The following is a 16,682-nucleotide window of genomic DNA, read 5'->3' on the forward strand; positions in this document are numbered from 1 at the left end:
AATAATGAAAGAGAACTCTTTGAACCTCGGTTGAATAAAAGGTTTTCTTGCCACCAACAGTTAGTGTCTGAAGTCTTACTGGAAAAAAAACATTTCTATATCATGACAATGCTAGGGAGTTAAAGTGACTGCTGTGGGAAGATGCAGTGTGGCATTTTCATCTCTTAAAATGTGAGTCTCCAGCTGGGCGTGATGGCCCATGCTTTTCATCCCAGAATTTGAGGCAGGTGGGAGTGAGCTGTAGGCCCGCTATTGCTCCATCATGAGGGAGAGGGTTGGAGGGAGGCCCTGTCCTAAAAACTGTTGCAAGAGGCAAGTAAAATTAATCATGACATTTAAGGTTAAGTCAGCATCTTAGCAGAAGAGCAGTTTATTTCATGATGAATTACTATTTTTGTTACCACATAAGAGGGTGACTGTACTGTGTAGTTAGGTTTTGCTTCCCTGTGCCCAAATAGTTCCTGCTCACCTAGGAAAAGTGAGCTGGGTCTAGTGAAATTCCTGTTCCAGCTTTTGAAATGGATTGCTAAATTGCCCTTCTGAAGGGTAAAATACTGACTGTTTTTGTTTCCCACTCTTTTATGGTGTGGGTTTTATAATAGCTTGTCTAATGATGTGAAAGCCATGCCTGCTTTCAGTTTACCTTCCAAAAAGAGTTTCTCAGGTATTCTAGAACCAGTACTGGTACACTCTGTAAAAGCACTTTCTGAGCTCATTAAGACCAAATGTACACTGGGAAAATGCACAACAAGCTCTTTGTCAGCCAGGAGTGGGGACAGCCAGTATGAAATAAGTAGGTTGTAGGGCATCAAGTACAAGTTGACTTAGTGAGCCTGTGTGGTTGGTAAAGCACTGCTGTGTTGAACACAAGTCAGAGCTGACATTGGCAAGTGTTCTTGAACCTGTAATGACCTCATCTGCTTCGGTTTGGTGCTAGGCTGTCCATTCTCAGGTTTGTAGGCTTCCTGGGTACTTATAGATACAAGGAACAATTTACTAATTGGAGGATGCAAATTAGAAATTATTTATTATGTTCTCAATCCAGGGAATATAGTTCGTGACTTTCGTGTAGACCCCATACTGTTCTGCCCCCCCACAGTTAATAGAACCCCAGGAAACTATTCCTCCTACAAACCATCGCTGTGTTTCATTGTCTAGAAACACTAATGCCCCTCCGCTGTCACCTCTGCAGCTGTCCTTGCCACCCGCGTCTAGGCCAGCACAGAGCATGTTAGCAGTCACTTTTGCTCCTGGGTAGGGCTGTTTTGCATATGCAGTAGCACATTTTTGGTGGTCAACAATTGGTATGTCCACAAACATTAGGTTTCTAGCAAGAAACCCCTTCTGGGTTAACCCCCAGCCAGCCACAGTTCCAACGAAGTCTGTTCTCATTAAGGATGCAGCTTCTTTTCTTGGTAGACAAACAGGCATGATGTTTCTGTTGATTGTGACTTTGTTCTTGAGTTTAATCAGTGCTATATCATTGTCAAAACCAGCTCCGTGAGTGTAGTCTTCATGGATAAAGACAGCCTCTGGCCAGGCTTGAGTGTAATGAGGGGAGAGCCTTTTGAGGATGCCCATGCGGATGTCCAGGGAGGACATCGCCGCCTCTGTTTTCCCATATACAGCATGAGCTGCTGTTAGGACCCAGTCGTCGTGTATAAGAGCACCTGCTGCTGTAGTTTCACCCAGTAACAAGACTTGCCAAGGAAAGTCACCAGGCTTTGCAGGCTGTCCTCCAATTATACGGCCTCCTGAAGTGTGTGTGGACAGTCCACAGACTGAGGAAAAAACAAAATTTAGTGTTAGCCTAAACGTACACCCCACAAATTGATAGGAATGAGGTCATTCTATCCCCTTTTTTTTCGGAGGTGGGGACCGAACCCAGGGCCTTGAGCTTGCTAGGCAAGCACTCTACCACTGAGCCAAATCCCCAACCCCTGAGGCCACTCTAAATAGTATATAAAGAACTGAGATGTCCTTGTTTGGCCTGGTTAGCTCCTTGTAAAGATCAGTAACAGACCTCACAGGTTATGTTTTGCTAAAAGAAAAAGGGAGTCTAGACAGGAATTGTTTGCAGGAAGACATGACAGTGCAAAGAGGCAAAGGGCAGGACCCCTCACCATACTGTGTGCTGCTTTTTTAGCTTACTAGGAATTCTGAGGAAACGGGAACTATGATTTACAAAATGACTTTTGCCTTTGAATGTAAAAGTTTAGATTACAGTGTTGCAGCAATAGCCAAGGTGCTTCTGGTTCAAAAATTGGTTGAGCCATCCAAACCCTTTTACCATGCATTGCAGGCTGAGTGCTCAGAAATGCAACGTCTGTTCCTTATTGTGGTTGTGCACTTTGATTAAAACTGAGAAGCAGCATGTCAGCCAAATACAGGGCTAGAAAACTAATTTAAACCAGCTAACATGGGGGTAATGAGTGTATTATTACCTTTCAATTAAAAAAAGCATTCTCAAGTATTGTTGGAGCCAATTCTGGTAAAGAAATTTAAGTACTATTAAAAGGCAAATTGCATTAATGTTTAAAAATCTAGATGTCGTTGAAAACAATTGCTTAGGGAAATAATGAAGTTATTAGCTTTGGGGTTTAATAGCATTTTTACAGAGAAGAAAAGTAACAAGAGTTCGTGGTTATAAATGTGTAAATGGTTTGAGATAATTTAAGAAATCATTTAATTTTTTTATGCTTGCCTAGTTACGAGGTCAAAAGCAATCCAGTGCATGATGCAGCCCACACCTAACTTCCATGTGGGAAGGGGTGATGTGAGCCAGCACACTGTTGGGGAGCACTAAGCCAGCCTAAGCCAGCAGCTGGGCTTCCTTCTTGCCTCCCCACCTAGGCCCTGCCTATTGTCTGCAGCTACTCTGTCAGCTATGAATCTCTTTTATAAATGCGTCCATTACCAGGCTTGCAAACCGGGAGGGATTTTTCTCCTTTGGAGCTCGTCCAGAATCCATCAGCCTCACACACATATTTACCTGCAAATCATTGGAAAAGCAAAAATGTTTAGCTCTAGTTGTCATTTGCTTGAATAACCCCTTGAAAAATGTTGATTCTTGAGCATCCGTGGTGGGGAGAGGTGTGTGAATAACCATTTTACATGATTTCATAAATAGGTATCTGCATTACCATGTTTGCTTGCAAAGTGGAAACCTTTTAGATGTGTAACTTGAATATGTATCAAGATCTCAAGTGCTTAATGATAAGGTTTTGACTTGTTAAATTAAACCGTTTGGAATATATTGTGTGTTTGTAGTAGTCATTTACTAGATAGGATCTGTTTTCAGATTCCTGCAAATTGACATTAAAGTCACTTTAACTGTAATATTTCACTTAGCACATGGGAGAAAGGCCTTTTAATCCTTTGTCTCCTTTAGCCTAAAAGGCTGGTTCAAGTTTAGATTCTACCTTAAGGACTCAAGTTCCATATACCACCCATCCCTCCTTGAGGAAGGTACTTACCATTGCTGCTCATTGTGTAGAAAGTCTCTTCACAGCTGTACTGAATCACAGCTTTGTAGGTGGTCACTTCAGGGCCTGTGATATAGTCCACGTGGCCATTGGGTAGGTCATCGGGAGGGCCACAGTCAATAACTAGTAAAGAGATTGGAGGGGATCCCTTTGTACCTGGAGCTGATAGTAGGAAGGTCTGTGCAGTGGAGATAGTGACCTTGTGGGGACTTGGATAGCACAGATGAACACCACCACCCCGTGTGTCTCTGGGACCAGTAAGCCTGGAGAGCCAGGTGGGCCTTACACTGCTACATAATCCATGGTACTAATGCCACCCACCCTAAAAATAACTTGGCTTGTGAATAACTCAGCTTGGTGAAGGAGCATCACACCTGCAGAGCAGGGAATTCAGAAGCACTCAAACCGCATGCAGGAGACCGTGGGACAAAGCCAGTGGCAGACTTGTTTCTATGATCCTTTAAACAACTTGCTCTGTAGAAACTCTGAGGGATGTTGATTGTTTTGGGGTTTGTGCTTTTCATCTGCAGTTTGTGTTTGAGACAGGATCTCTCTGTAACTGGCTGTTCTAGAACTCCAGACCTACCTGCCTCCACCATCTCGCTGCTCAGCACCTGTACAGCAAGCAGTGGCAGGCTCCGGTCCAGGCCACTGAGTGCCCACATACGTCAGACCCAGCTCCCTCCGCATTTTTACCCCAAAAGAACTAGTAAATCATTGGTGAGGAAGTAGATTTGTAAAAATATTTAAGTTCCTCTTGGGATTGTTTTACAGAAGTACTATAGTGTATAACCTACGTGCACAGTCAAAGGTGTGTGCTAGCACCCAGTGGGAGAGGTGCTTCATGACTGCCAGGCAGCGAGGCCACCGAGCAGCACTCAAGACTCTTCGTGGTAGTCGGTGGAGCTGGGTAGAAGGCTTTCATTGTCTGGTTCCAAAGTTCGTTCATATTCTCTCTCTCTCTCTCTCTCTCTCTCTCTCTCACACACACACACACACACACACACACACACACACACACACACACACATTTGTAGTTGATGGAGTACTAGGTGTTTCTTGAGAAATTCCTATTCTTAGTTTTCAAAGTGCGCCATTATCCTTGTACATGTGCTAGGCAGGTGTATACACTGCGCAGGGCTCTCTTCCCATCCTGGTGGCCTGTGTGTGCTTGCTCACTGGAGGGTTATAGCTGGAGAAAGCCTACACAGCAGCATATTTTCCTGTGGGGTGATTAGAATTAAAATGCTCAAACTTTTCTCCCCTACCTTTTTGGAACTCAAGCCCTAGTAAGTGAGTTCATTTGGCAGGGGAAGTGGAAATGACTAAAGAAGCCGCAGCAGTGTTAGTAGGGGAACTGGGGACATAACCCAGTGGGAAAGTGCTTTGTGAGTATAGGTACCTGAGTTCAGGTCTCCAGCCCGCCAGACTTGGCAATGATCTTTTAACTAAGATCCTTGGGACTGGTAGAACAGAATGTCAGGTTCCTGCTAACCCACTGGTTCTCAACCTGTGCTGCCACCTCTTGGGGGTTGCCTGTGACCCTCAAAAACAAATTTTGCATAAAATAGCAACTAAAGTTGTCTGGTTAGAGTCACTACAATGTGAGCTATGTTGAAGGGTCAGCATTAGGAAGGTTGAGAACCACTGCTCTAAACCTCTGTGCACATGAAGGGACAACACATGGTACGGGCAGCAGTAAGGAAAGGGGATTGTCACCATATGACCATACTGCTGCACTCTGGTATCGGCCGGTCCCAAGATCCATCTTTCTGACAGACAGCAGTGAATGACTTCAGGGGGACAGAACCCTAAAGAGGAAATTCAGAAAATGAACTGTGTTAACATCAGGACACTCCCCCAGAACAGTGCTCCCAAGTCAGGGCAGCAACAGGGGAAGGCCTGCACTTGGACCTGTGACCCAGCTGCCTTGCTTAGTGCTTTGCAGCAAACTGCCCTGCTGGTTTATGTCACCTGTACCATTTACTTCTGCTTTGACTGTGGTGGCCTTTTCTACATAAATAACTGTACTGCAATCCTGCTGTCCAGAACACACAGTGTTGGGCTGGAAGTCCTTGTTAGTGTTTTCTTCTCAATTGTCTCCTGAGAGTAAGGGGTTAGCTCTAGACCCTTCCACCGTTCATTCTTAGGAAGCTCTGCTGTCCTGGAACTGTGTAGACTAGGCTGGCCGGACTAGTACTTACCCACCTCTGCCTCCTGAGTGCTGGGATTAAAGGCCTGTATTATCACACCCCTTCCCCTCCTTAAAAGATTTGTTTTGTGGGTTTGATGTTTAGCTTGTGTGGGTATCTGTGTACCATGCGTATGCCTGGTGTCAGAGGCGGTCTTAAATCTCAAAACCAGAGTTGGGGGAGTTGTGAGCTGCCATGTGAGCTCTGGGAACTGAACTCCAGTCCCTGCAAAAATAGCAAGTGTGTTTGAGCACTCAGTCACCTCTCCAACCCTTTCCCATCTCTCTATGAAAATGGAAAATAGGGCCTTTGAAGTAGCTTTGTAGAAAAGTAAGTTGACTGCCAAGCCTGACATCCTGAGTTTGATAGACCTGGAACCTACATGATAAAGAGAGCTAGAAGCTGTCCTCTGACCCCCACACACCGGTGTGGGTGCAGCTTCTCAACTATACCCACCTACACCCCATCCCAGACCCCGCCCCAACAGGAAAAGTGCCAGTGTTTGAGAAAAACTGGAAGATTAGTCAAACGTTAGCCAAGTGTGGTGGTGCACACCTTTAATCCAAGGCCTGTGGATCTCTGAGTTTGAGGTCAGCCTGGTCTGCATAGTCCCAAGAGAGAAAGCAAGCATTAATGGAAGAGGGAGCCATTTGCAAAATCAAGGGATATAAACAATGAATGAACGTTCACAATGAAAGAACGCACCACTAGCAGGCTGGAGAGATGGCTCAGAGGTTAAGAGCACCAGCTGCTCTTTCAAAGGTCCTGAGTTCAATTCCCAGCAACCACATGGTGGCTCACAACTCATCTGTAATGAGATCTGATTCCCTCTTCTGTTATACAAGTGTACATGCAGGCAGAGCTCTATACATAATAAATCTTTTAAAAAAAATGCCACTAAAACTGAGCTGATGACACATGCATCGTACATTAATACCTGTACTTGGGATCAGGAAAAGGTCGTGCCCAGCTATAATAGCAAGTCCAAGGCTTGTACTATCTTTTTAAAGACTTATTTTATGAAGCTGTTTCAAAACAATGAGTTTGTGGTCTTGCAATCCAAGGAACAGTTGAAAAGAGTCTGAACAGAGTTTTGCGAGGTAGGACTCCCTCATTCACCCAACATGGGCTGGACTCCATCCCTAATTGTCATTCTGGGGCTCTTGCTTTCTACTACTGGGATTCAGTGACAGTTTTGAAGAACACAAGATGAGTTAAATCTTACCTGTGCTCCTGAGGCAGCACGCTAAGCAGTTTTTAAAATTATATTCCCTCTCCCTTACCAGTGAGCACTATTTATAACTCTGCAAGATGTACTGTTTCCAGGGCTGTCTCACCTTTGTGGGCTCAGGGGCTGCTCCTTGGGAAGGTCAGCTGACCAAGGAAGACTTAATGTAACAGGAAGAGCTATGCAGAGCTCATGGGGGCAAGGTGAGCACACTCCTTTCTGTTGTTTCAGCCACTTTACAGAGAGCTGCTGCCGTGTGCAGATGATCAGAAGTTCTTTTTAATGACTAGCCCTCTAAAAGAGTGGTTACAGCAGACAGTGTGGGGTGTGCTGGCTGAGTGAGAGAGAGCGCACTTAGCACATGTGAGTAGTTAGCACCGAAAAGGACTTTCAGCTGTGTGTGACCATGCACCACTACAGTCCCAGCACTGAAGAGACTGAAGAAGGAAGTCATGAGTTCAAGGTCACCCTGGGCTACATCTTAAGTTACTGTCTTTAAAAAGTAACAGCTGGGTCTGGAGCGATGGCTTAGTGGTTAAGAGCACTGACTGCTCTTCCAGAGGTCCTGAGTTCAAATCCCAGCAACCACATGGTGGCTCACAGCCATCTGTAATGAGATCTGATGCCCTCTTCTGGTGTGTCTGAAGACAGCTACAGGGTACTTACATATATGAAAATAAACGGGGTTGGGGATTTAGCTCAGTGGTAGAGCGCTTGCCTAGCAAGTGCAAGGCCCTGTGTTTGGGCCCCAGCTCCGAAAAAAAGAAAATAAACCTTTTAAAAAAGATGTGTGTTTAAGACAGGACCCTCCCACCCCACACACACAATTCCCCATAGTCATTTTTCTTTGTTTTTTGTAAACGTACTACTTTGTTTTTCTGCATAGGTACTTCCTGTTTTCAATTCTCCTCTCAAAACCATCTTGGTCATAGGCACTTAGTTTTTTAGTAACTCACTTGCAGAAGCTCGAAGCCAGTCTTGCAGAAGACAGAAAAGCTGTCCTTCAGGACATACGTGGCTTGCACAGGTGAAATGTGACCATTAGGTGGCGCCGTTGGATCAGGGCAGGGCTGTGCTGTGCAGGGGAAACAGGCTTATTGTTTCTGTCTGTAACAGCCGAATCTGAAGTTAGTAACCTGCATTTTTAGTTTATAAATGAAACAAGGCAGAGAGCGCTTGTCTCAAAGATGGTGGCCATCCAAGCATTTAACACCAAAGGCAAAACTAAGCTGAATCACCTGCACAAATCGACTCGTGTCTTGCTGGGTGTGGTGGTGCACACCTTTATTCCCAGCACCTAGGAGGCAGAGACAGGCGGATCTCTGTGAGTTCAAGTCCAGCCTGGTCAACAAAGTGAGTCCAGAACAGCAAGACTCATTTCTTTGTCCATGACTCAGCTACAGGTAGGTGAGAAAGCTGGATTCAGAGCTGGAGAGATGCTACAGCAGTTATGAATACTGCTTTCCAGAGGACTCCAGTTTGGATCCCAGTACCCACATCAGGTGGCTTACAAGCACATGTAACCCCAGCTCCAAGAGACCTGACCTTTCTGCCCTCAGCATGTGTGCACACGAGGCGTACAGACGTCTTTTGGTTTTCTGGTGTATCCGTGACTGCCCTGGAACTTGAGCTGTAGATCAGCTGTCCTTGAACTCACAGTCCACATGCCTTTGCCTCGAGTGCTGGAATTAAAAGCATGTGCCAGTTCTGTCCTGCTAACACGTTTTGTTAAGAAAACTAGGAACCAGGTATGGTGGCACACACCTTTGATCCCAGTACTTGGGAGGCAAAAGCAGGTAAAATTTTTTTTCTTTTTTTCTTTTTTTTTCGGAGCTGGGGACCGAACCCAGGGCCTTGCGCTTGCTAGGCAAGCGCTCTACCACTGAGCTAAATCCCCAACCCAAAATTTTTTTTTATATAATTTTTTTTAAGATTTATTAATTTTTTATTATATATAAGTACACTGTCACTGTCTTCAGACACACCAGAGGAGGACACCAGATCTCATTATAGATGGTTGTGAGCCACCATGTGGTTGCTGGGATTTGAACTCAGGACCTCTAGAAGAGCAGTCAGTGCTCTTAACCACTGAGCCATCTCTCCAGCCCAAAAGCCGGTAAATTCTGTGGGTTTGGGACAAGCATGGCCTACAAAGTGAGTTCAAGGACAGCCAGTGCTATTATGCAGAGAAACCCTGTCCTGAGACACCACTGCTTTGTGTCCTCCCACCCCCTCCCCCCAAAAAAAATCAGATATCCCAGAATGATGGAATTTCTATGCCAGGAAGATTATACATGTGGTTTGAAGCCAAGAGTGTCACTTCTAGGAAAAGAGCAAGACAGATGAGTGACAATGTTGATGTCCCACTCTGAGCTCCCACCCCCATCTTACTCTACTACATGCTTGACTCAAAGGCCGTGCCACAGCGACTTCACTTCCCCTCTGGACTGAGAGCAGATGCTGTTCAGACCCTGTCCTCTGCACTTAGTATTTTTGACAATTTTCTTCTTAATCTGAAGGTTGAGCTCAGAGCCATGCATGCTGGACAGGCTCACTGCCACTGAGCTGCACCTTCGCCTGTCTTAGTACATATCTGAAGAGTAAAGATGATTGGGTGCTGAGCGGTGGCGCAGAAGGGAGCATGGACCTGCCATCCAAGGACTTGGGCTGAGGCAGGAAGATCACAATTTAAGGCCCACTAGAGCTATGAAACAAGTCCGGGCCCATCTGACCTATAGACTTGGACCTTAATTCAAAATACCAGGATTGAGGAAAGAGGGAGGTTGCCTGGGTAAATGGCTGACTGGGTAAAGGGAGGGAAGGAGGAAGGGAAAATGGTTGCTATTTCCTGGTCGATGTGTTAGCATTCTGTCCAAGGTCCACCCCCACGGTTACCTGGCAAGAGCCAGGTAAGTCTGACACTATAAAAGGGGCTGCTTGCCCCCTCCTCACTTTCTTGCTCTTGCTCTCTCTCTCTCTCTTACCCTCTTCCCTCTTTGTCCCTTCTCTCCCCATTTCTCCCCCCCTTCTCTCCACATGCTCATGGCTGGCCTCCTCTCCCCCCCCCTGCCCCTACTACTCTCTTAACTCCCCTCCCCATGCCCTGAATAAACTCTATTTATACCCTTGTGTGGCAGGTCCCTCAGGGGAAGGGATGTCTCAGCATGGGCCTGCTGAGGCACCCCCTTCTCCCACACCTCCATAGAACATAATCCTCCCTCTCCTTATCTTTTTTTTTTTTTTTTTTTTCCGGATCTTGGGGCCGAACCCAGGGCCTTGTCCTTCCTAGGCTAGGGCTCTACCACTGAGCTAAATCCCCAACCCCCTCCTTATCTTTTATTAATAAAACATGGGTGCCAGGACATGATGTGTTTATCTTTCTATAAACATATCACAAGGACCATCACTAAACAGACAACCCTACTCAATCTGGGCTCCCTTCCAGGCCCGCTAGGAGTCCAGTGCTATGTAGTTTGCTGATACCGCCTGAGGGACGGGAACTGTTTCTCTGTGCCTGGATGGAGGGCCATTTGCTCACCCGTGCTTGTGTAGTGTATCTTCCAGCCTGTGTGGTTCCCTGACTCGTCCGTGGTAAAGGTAATGGTCACCTTGTTGCTGTCAGTTTCAATCCTGGGGGGCAGCGTCTTCCCACAAAACGGGCCGTATTCCCTCTTGTCTGTTTGAATCTGAATAAAAAGACTCTGAACCCCCGGACCTGCTGCAGGGTTCTAGACCGAGATAGATGGAAGCAAAGCAGCTCAAACTGGCTTGGGCAGGCTGGGGACAAAAGGTGGAGTACCCTCATGCTGAAGCCACAGCCTGGCTTAGACCTCCCCCTCCAGAACAAGGCTGAGTGAGGTTCACTAGAGGACAGACATAGGGGGCAGTGTTGAAAGATGGGGATGGGGGGCAGTTGTTGAGGGGAAAGAGCTGTGTGACAAGGCAAGAATGCAAGAACCAGACCTTGAGGGAGTCGTAGGGGCACTGGGCTTCAGGGTGCATCTCCACATCAAAGGACTCCACGAAGTCCAGGGTGACACTGAAGCCTTCCTCCAGGCGGATGTTGTAGGCGCAGCTGGAGAGTTTGGGGTATGGCTGCGGGTACTCAGGGCTACTGAGAAAGCCAGACCTCCCAGTGAACACCTGGCCTGAACAAAGGGCTGGGAAGAAAGAGGGTGGGATAGCGTGGCTCGGCTCCCGGCAGGGCAACATTGGGGCATTAGGAACGCCTGGGACATCTGTATCCTGGACTTGGTCAAGACTTGGCAATCTGCAGAGGCAGTCGAGGACCCCAGCTCCTACCCCAATGATGCTGCAAGGCAGCGCCCCAGACCTTAGCTGAAGTATTGGGTAGTTTGCTGGGTCAGAGCCACAAAACTGTTGAGAGCAAAGGAAGGGGGGCCAGAGGGAGGCAGGCCACCTCCCCACCGTCCTTAGGTCCCTAGGAATCCAGGGGATGGAGGAGGAGTTCCCTTGAACTGAGGATTTCTTCTACTCTCAGATCACTCCAGTGGCCAGCTCAGCAGTTCCCAAGTGAATCCACAAGAGGGCTTTCACCTATATCTGGCAGGGACCAGCTCAGAGCCCTGGATCCCAGGTCACCGGCTGACCAGGCCTTTCCCAGGCCTTCCCTGTCCTTAGAAGTGGCCCTTCCTGGAGAAGGTTTAGGGCAGTTTATGTCACCAGTATGCACACAGTTGCCCTCCTTTTTGAGCTGCCAAGCTGTCTTGTTGGCAGAGATCCGACTTCATTTCTGCTCCCTGCCTGTCTGCCTGCCCAGGGAGGGACAGGCTAGGAGGAGGGCTTATGGAACTGAAGGCTCTCCATACCAGCAGAGAGGACACCCCGGATGCAGGGCGACTAGCCTGATCCCTCAGTGACACCCCCTTTGCTCTCTGTGCTGAATCAAGCTCCGCAGGGTCAGAGAACAAAGACCTGCACTGACCTATGAACAAGAACTGGCTACCGAGTCCTGAGATCAGCCTCAGGGGACCCAGTAGAGGTGTGTGGGGGGGTGCATCTCCCTGTGTGAGCTCAGGGAGTTCCTGCATCTGGGCTGTGAGACGAGGATTAAATGAAGGGACACCCAGGATGCTCTAGTGCCCTCCAAGCCCATCACCCCAACCCCGGCAAGAGACACAGAGCCACAGTGGAAGTGGAGGCAGGTTTATTGTCGTGGGAAAGGTGAATGGGTGCTGGCAGCCACTCCAGCCTGACAGAGCTGCGTCGTGTGGGCATGTACTGACTGGTATCTGACTCACTGGGGTGGGCAGGCTGGAGCGAGGGAGGTTAGAGGCTCTGCTCTGGAAGAGAGATGGGGTGGGGGATACATCAGGAAGACTGAGGAGAGAAGGACCAGGGCAAAGGAGCAGGAGACAGGGTAGAGGAGCCGAAGGGTTCAGCTGCTGAGGTCAGGAACCATGGTCTGAGCCCGTCTACACTCCTCTACCTTGAGGCTCTGTGGTAGACTGGAAGCTTAAGGCGTGCCTGGCTCAGCCAGAGATACCGGTCTACCTAGGAACCACCCAGAAGGAAGAGGCAATTGGCTGGTGGAACCTGAGGTTCCAAGAGTAGGGACAGGGGATCAAAGTACACCATCGGAGGGGGGGGCAGGGAGAGGAGGAATTAGACATGCTAACAGCGTTGGAAGGAACAGAAGAGCCGGCCTCCTGGGCAGAACAGCCCCTGCTTTGGTAGCTGGAGTAACCCGGTACAGATGGGATGCCCCTCCCGCCTCACCTGAGCAGGTATGCTTGTTCTGGTGCAGAATGTAGCCCACTCGGCAGGAGCAGTAGTAGCCGCCCAGGTAGTTGTGGCAATAATGGTCACAAGGGACTGAGTCTCCCAGGGATGTTCTGCATTCATCCACATCTAGGGGACAGGGGACAGGCAGGCGGGAGGGAAAGAGATGGAACAGAGAGCTTAGATTTTGGTGGCCCACTACAGGAGGCCTGTGGCTTGACAATTCACAGGCCCGGGGCCAGAGCTGCAAGCAGCGCCCTTGCTAAACCAGCGGCAGGTTAGCATCCTGCTCAAGCCAGCCAGGCAGAGGAGGGAACAGCCCCATCGGTCCAGTGGCAACCAGGTAGAAGCTTGCGCTTGAGCAGAAAGGTTAAGCCACTTGCCTGAGGCCACACCGACAGTCTCCTTCAGGGACCAGAGTGTACAGTTAAGTGGAACGCCACGTGCCGACAGGCTGAGGCCTGTGCAAGCTCTGGTAACCTGATGGGTGCTCTGTGGTGTCACTGCATCCTTAGCAGTGACCAGGTACACCCAAGACGGCAGGCCGTGGCAGGACCCACCCACCTTTCCTGTTGGTTTAACCTGAATCCAGAACCCCAGGAGAGGTGGGAAGCAAGAGACCCAAAGATGGGGACAGGACAGACAAGACAGCCAACCAGCTGCATCTGGGCTGCCTGAGCCTGGCCCTGCTCACCCTCCGCTGCATAGAAGGCCTCAAATCCTGTGAATGGCTTCTCATTGGAGTAGTCGGAGTGGAAGGTGACCTTTAGGCTGGGACCCAGTGAGTAGAAGGTGTCATTGCCAGGTGCCCGCTCAGTATCTGTACTCTCCTGCCCACACAGCGTGGCTAGCACCTTGGTCCCTGAGGTCAACTGTAGGGTTGGGGGTCAAGGGAGGGAAGGTTAGAACCAGGCCTGCCCTCCCCACTGGCCAGCCTTTGCCATGCCTCACAAGACCCCAGCCGAGCACCCTGCCAGGTACCTTGACAAAGTCATACTCGCAGCGGTAAGAGAGTTCCAGGTTGAAGTGGGTGAAGTAGAGGCGCAGGCGGTAGCCAGGGGGTGCAGTCAGCGTCCAGGATCGATCCTGATGGTTGCCATACTTCTCTGGGAAGCCAGGGGACACCAGGCGCCCGAATACAGGCTCAGGCCACTTGGAGCCCAAAAGTGTGGCCACCAAACTCCAAAGCAGACCCAGGACGATCAGTAGCCTGTGGGCAGAGGAGTGACATGAGGGCCCAAGCTAAACTTGTTCTGCTCCCCCAGAAGCTATGGCTCGCCCACCCACCTCATGGTGTGCCACCCAGCTCTGCAGGTCCAGCGCCTGTCACCTTTGACCTGTTTGTTCAGCACCAGGCCCCACCCCCAGCCTCCAAACCCAAGGATTCTGGGAACCTACCCATGGCTCATGTCTGCTTCCCTTCCAGGCAGGAATGTTTGGTGACTTTGAAAGCCAGAAGCTTGGCTCAGACCACAGCCTGGTAGTAAAACTTAACTCTACCCTCACCCACCCTCAGCACTTCCTTCCTGGTGGGACCAGGAAGGCCTGGTGGGCCAGAGTCTCAATCACGGAACCCCCAGCCCCAACTCAGGGAGAGGCAGAAGAACTAATCTAAGAAAACTCTTGAACAAGAGGAAATGGAACACCCACAGGGCAGAAGACAAGCCACGGCTACATTGGGAACATGGGTGGTGGGCACAGGTGGGAGGAGCATCTTGCAGGGGACTTCTAAGCCCAAAGCAGGATTAGGAAGCTGGGGCTCCTGGCACTGGTGCCCATTCAGAGGTAAAAGTATTCGTTTCAGGGGTTGGGGATTTAGCTCAGTGGTAGAGCGCTTGCCTAGCAAGCACAAGGCCCTGGGTTCAGTCCCCAGCTCCGAAAAAAAAAAAAAAAAAAAGTATTCGTTTCAGGATCCTTCTATTTGGTCCTGACTGGCTTTGAACTGTGTAGACCAGCCTCAAACTTGTCTAATCCTCCTGCCTCTGGCTCTGGAGTGCTGTGGGGAGGGAACTTTCATCCCAGCAATCACATAAGTCAAAATTGAGAAATGGTGAGGCTTCGCTTGGCCTACAGAGAAAAGAACTGGCCTTGGATTGGACTGTGGAGGGGCCATTACTCACAAGGGGGGCAGTTTTTTAGGTGTGTCTGTCTGTCTGTCTGTCTGTCTGAGTGCTGAGCCAAGTATGTTCAAATGCTTTTGAAGCCCAGAAGAGAGCCCTGGCTCCCCTGAAGTTGGAGGTACAGGCATCTGGGAACCAAGCACTGGAAATTGAACTTGAGTCCTCTGGGAGAGCAGCAAGCGCTTTTAAATGCTGGATCCTCTCTCCTGTCCCAGGGATGCCATGTTAAAGAAATCCCGGGTGGTGGTGCACACCTTTGATCCTCGCACTTGGGAGGCAGAGGTAGATGGATCTCTTGAGCTTGAGACCATCCTAGTTTACAGATGAATTCAGGGCAGCCAGGGCTACACAAAGAAACCCTGTCTCAAAAAAAAAAAAAAAAAAAAATAGACAAAAAAAAAAAAAAAAAAAAAAAAAAAAGATTTTAAAAACCCCTTGGGGGGGAAAAATTGAGGGGCCTTTAAAAAAAAAGAAAAAAAATTAAAAAAAAAAAAAAAAAAAAAAAAAACAAAAAAAAAAAAAAAAAAAACCATTGTTGGGGTTGGGGATTTAGCTCAACGGTAGAGCGCTTAGCGCAAGGCCCTGGGTTCGGTCCCCAGCTCCGAAAAAAAAGAAGAAAAAAACAAACAAACCCATTGTTTTTCCTTTCTTTTTTTTAAAAAGATTTTATTTATTTTATATATGAGAGTACACCGTTGCTGTCTTCAGACATACCACAAAAGGACATCAGGTCCCATTACAGATGGTTGTGAGCCACCATGTGGTTGCTGGGAATTGAACTCAGGACCTCTGGATGAGCAGTTGGTGCTCTTAACCGCTGAGCCACCTCTCCAGCCCCATCCCATTGTTTTTCATTATTATTTCAAAATTGTTAGGGTCAGAACTTGAACAGTTGGCCTCAACTACCTCAATGGGCCAATTAACCTGACACACTTAACAGTGGAAAGCAGAGGAAAAGGGATCCATTCAATGTGGCCACATTGGGAAGAGCAGAGAGGTTTAGCGAGCTCTTGGGGGTCCTGACCTGAGGTTTAGGTTTAATTGGAGAGGTATGTGCACATGAGCAGTGCTCAAAGTGTGGTCATCCCCACCACGGTCTCAGCTGTCGGGTGAGCTGACACTGTCAGAACTGTGAATGTACCCTTGGGAGACAAGCTCCTCTCGGGCAGGCACTAGGCTGAGACCTTCTGCCAGCAGAAGATGCCTGGACGGTTCTAATGCCTTGGTGTCCATTATTTCAACAGTTGGGTCAAAAGAAGGGCACGATGCCCCTTCAGAGCACCTCCCCTCCTCCAAGATGGTTCTGCTCATGCCTTAGGGAGTGCTCCCACGTGAGGTGCAGCTCCTCTGCCCGTTTGTCTTCAGGGACATGCTGGCATTACCTTGCCCTTGGAGAGACAAGGCCTGCACCCTTCCTGCATTAATGCTTACAGGCTTTTCCTGTCCAGAGGGGAAGGAGACCCTCAGGGGTCACTGGTTATGGAGGAATGGCTGGGGAAGGAGACCCTCAGGGGTCATCGGTTATGGAGGAATGGTTCATCATCCCCGCTCCCATGCCATGGGTATATAAGTTGCTCTTGCTAAAACTCCTTTCCAGTGGAGAGACCAAACAAAGACTTTCTCCTAAGGTCTCGAGGTCAACATTCCACTAAAGTTCACTGGGGAACTAATGACCTACTGGGCTCACAGTCGAGGGTAACCGGCAAGGGTGTGGGTGCTTCTCCCTAACACTGTGTGGGAAGCCTTTACCCAGCAGAGAGGAGTGCTCCCTTCCCTGGTCTTCCCTGGCCTGCATGCTCTAGCCCCTCTCCAAGGCCACAGCACTTGAGGCAGTAGAACAGGTAGAGGGGAACACCGGATACTCAGGTGAGGGTCTTGTGCCTTTCACAGCTGAATGTCACAAAACAAAATGGCC

The 16,682-nt window shown here is 48.8% G+C and overlaps 1 protein-coding gene across 1 annotated transcript; it reads right to left on the reverse strand.

The window, feature by feature from the left end:
* Positions 1–1,000: 1,000 nt before the first annotated feature.
* Positions 1,001–13,939, reverse strand: Masp2 (mannan binding lectin serine peptidase 2). Its single transcript, XM_032890982.1, has 11 exons — positions 13,935–13,939; positions 13,629–13,857; positions 13,342–13,519; positions 12,645–12,776; positions 10,869–11,065; positions 10,444–10,591; positions 7,862–7,980; positions 5,218–5,296; positions 3,477–3,608; positions 2,918–2,992; positions 1,001–1,781 (listed from the first exon to the last, which is right to left on the reverse strand). The coding sequence occupies exons 1-11, from the start codon at positions 13,937–13,939 to the stop codon at positions 1,015–1,017; spliced, it is 2,061 nt and encodes a 686-aa protein (XP_032746873.1). The 3' UTR covers positions 1,001–1,014.
* Between the last annotated feature and the right edge of the window lie 2,743 nt (positions 13,940–16,682).

Source organism: Rattus rattus, chromosome 1 (assembly GCF_011064425.1).
Source record: "Rattus rattus isolate New Zealand chromosome 1, Rrattus_CSIRO_v1, whole genome shotgun sequence".
NCBI classification, from domain to species: Eukaryota; Metazoa; Chordata; class Mammalia; order Rodentia; family Muridae; genus Rattus; species Rattus rattus.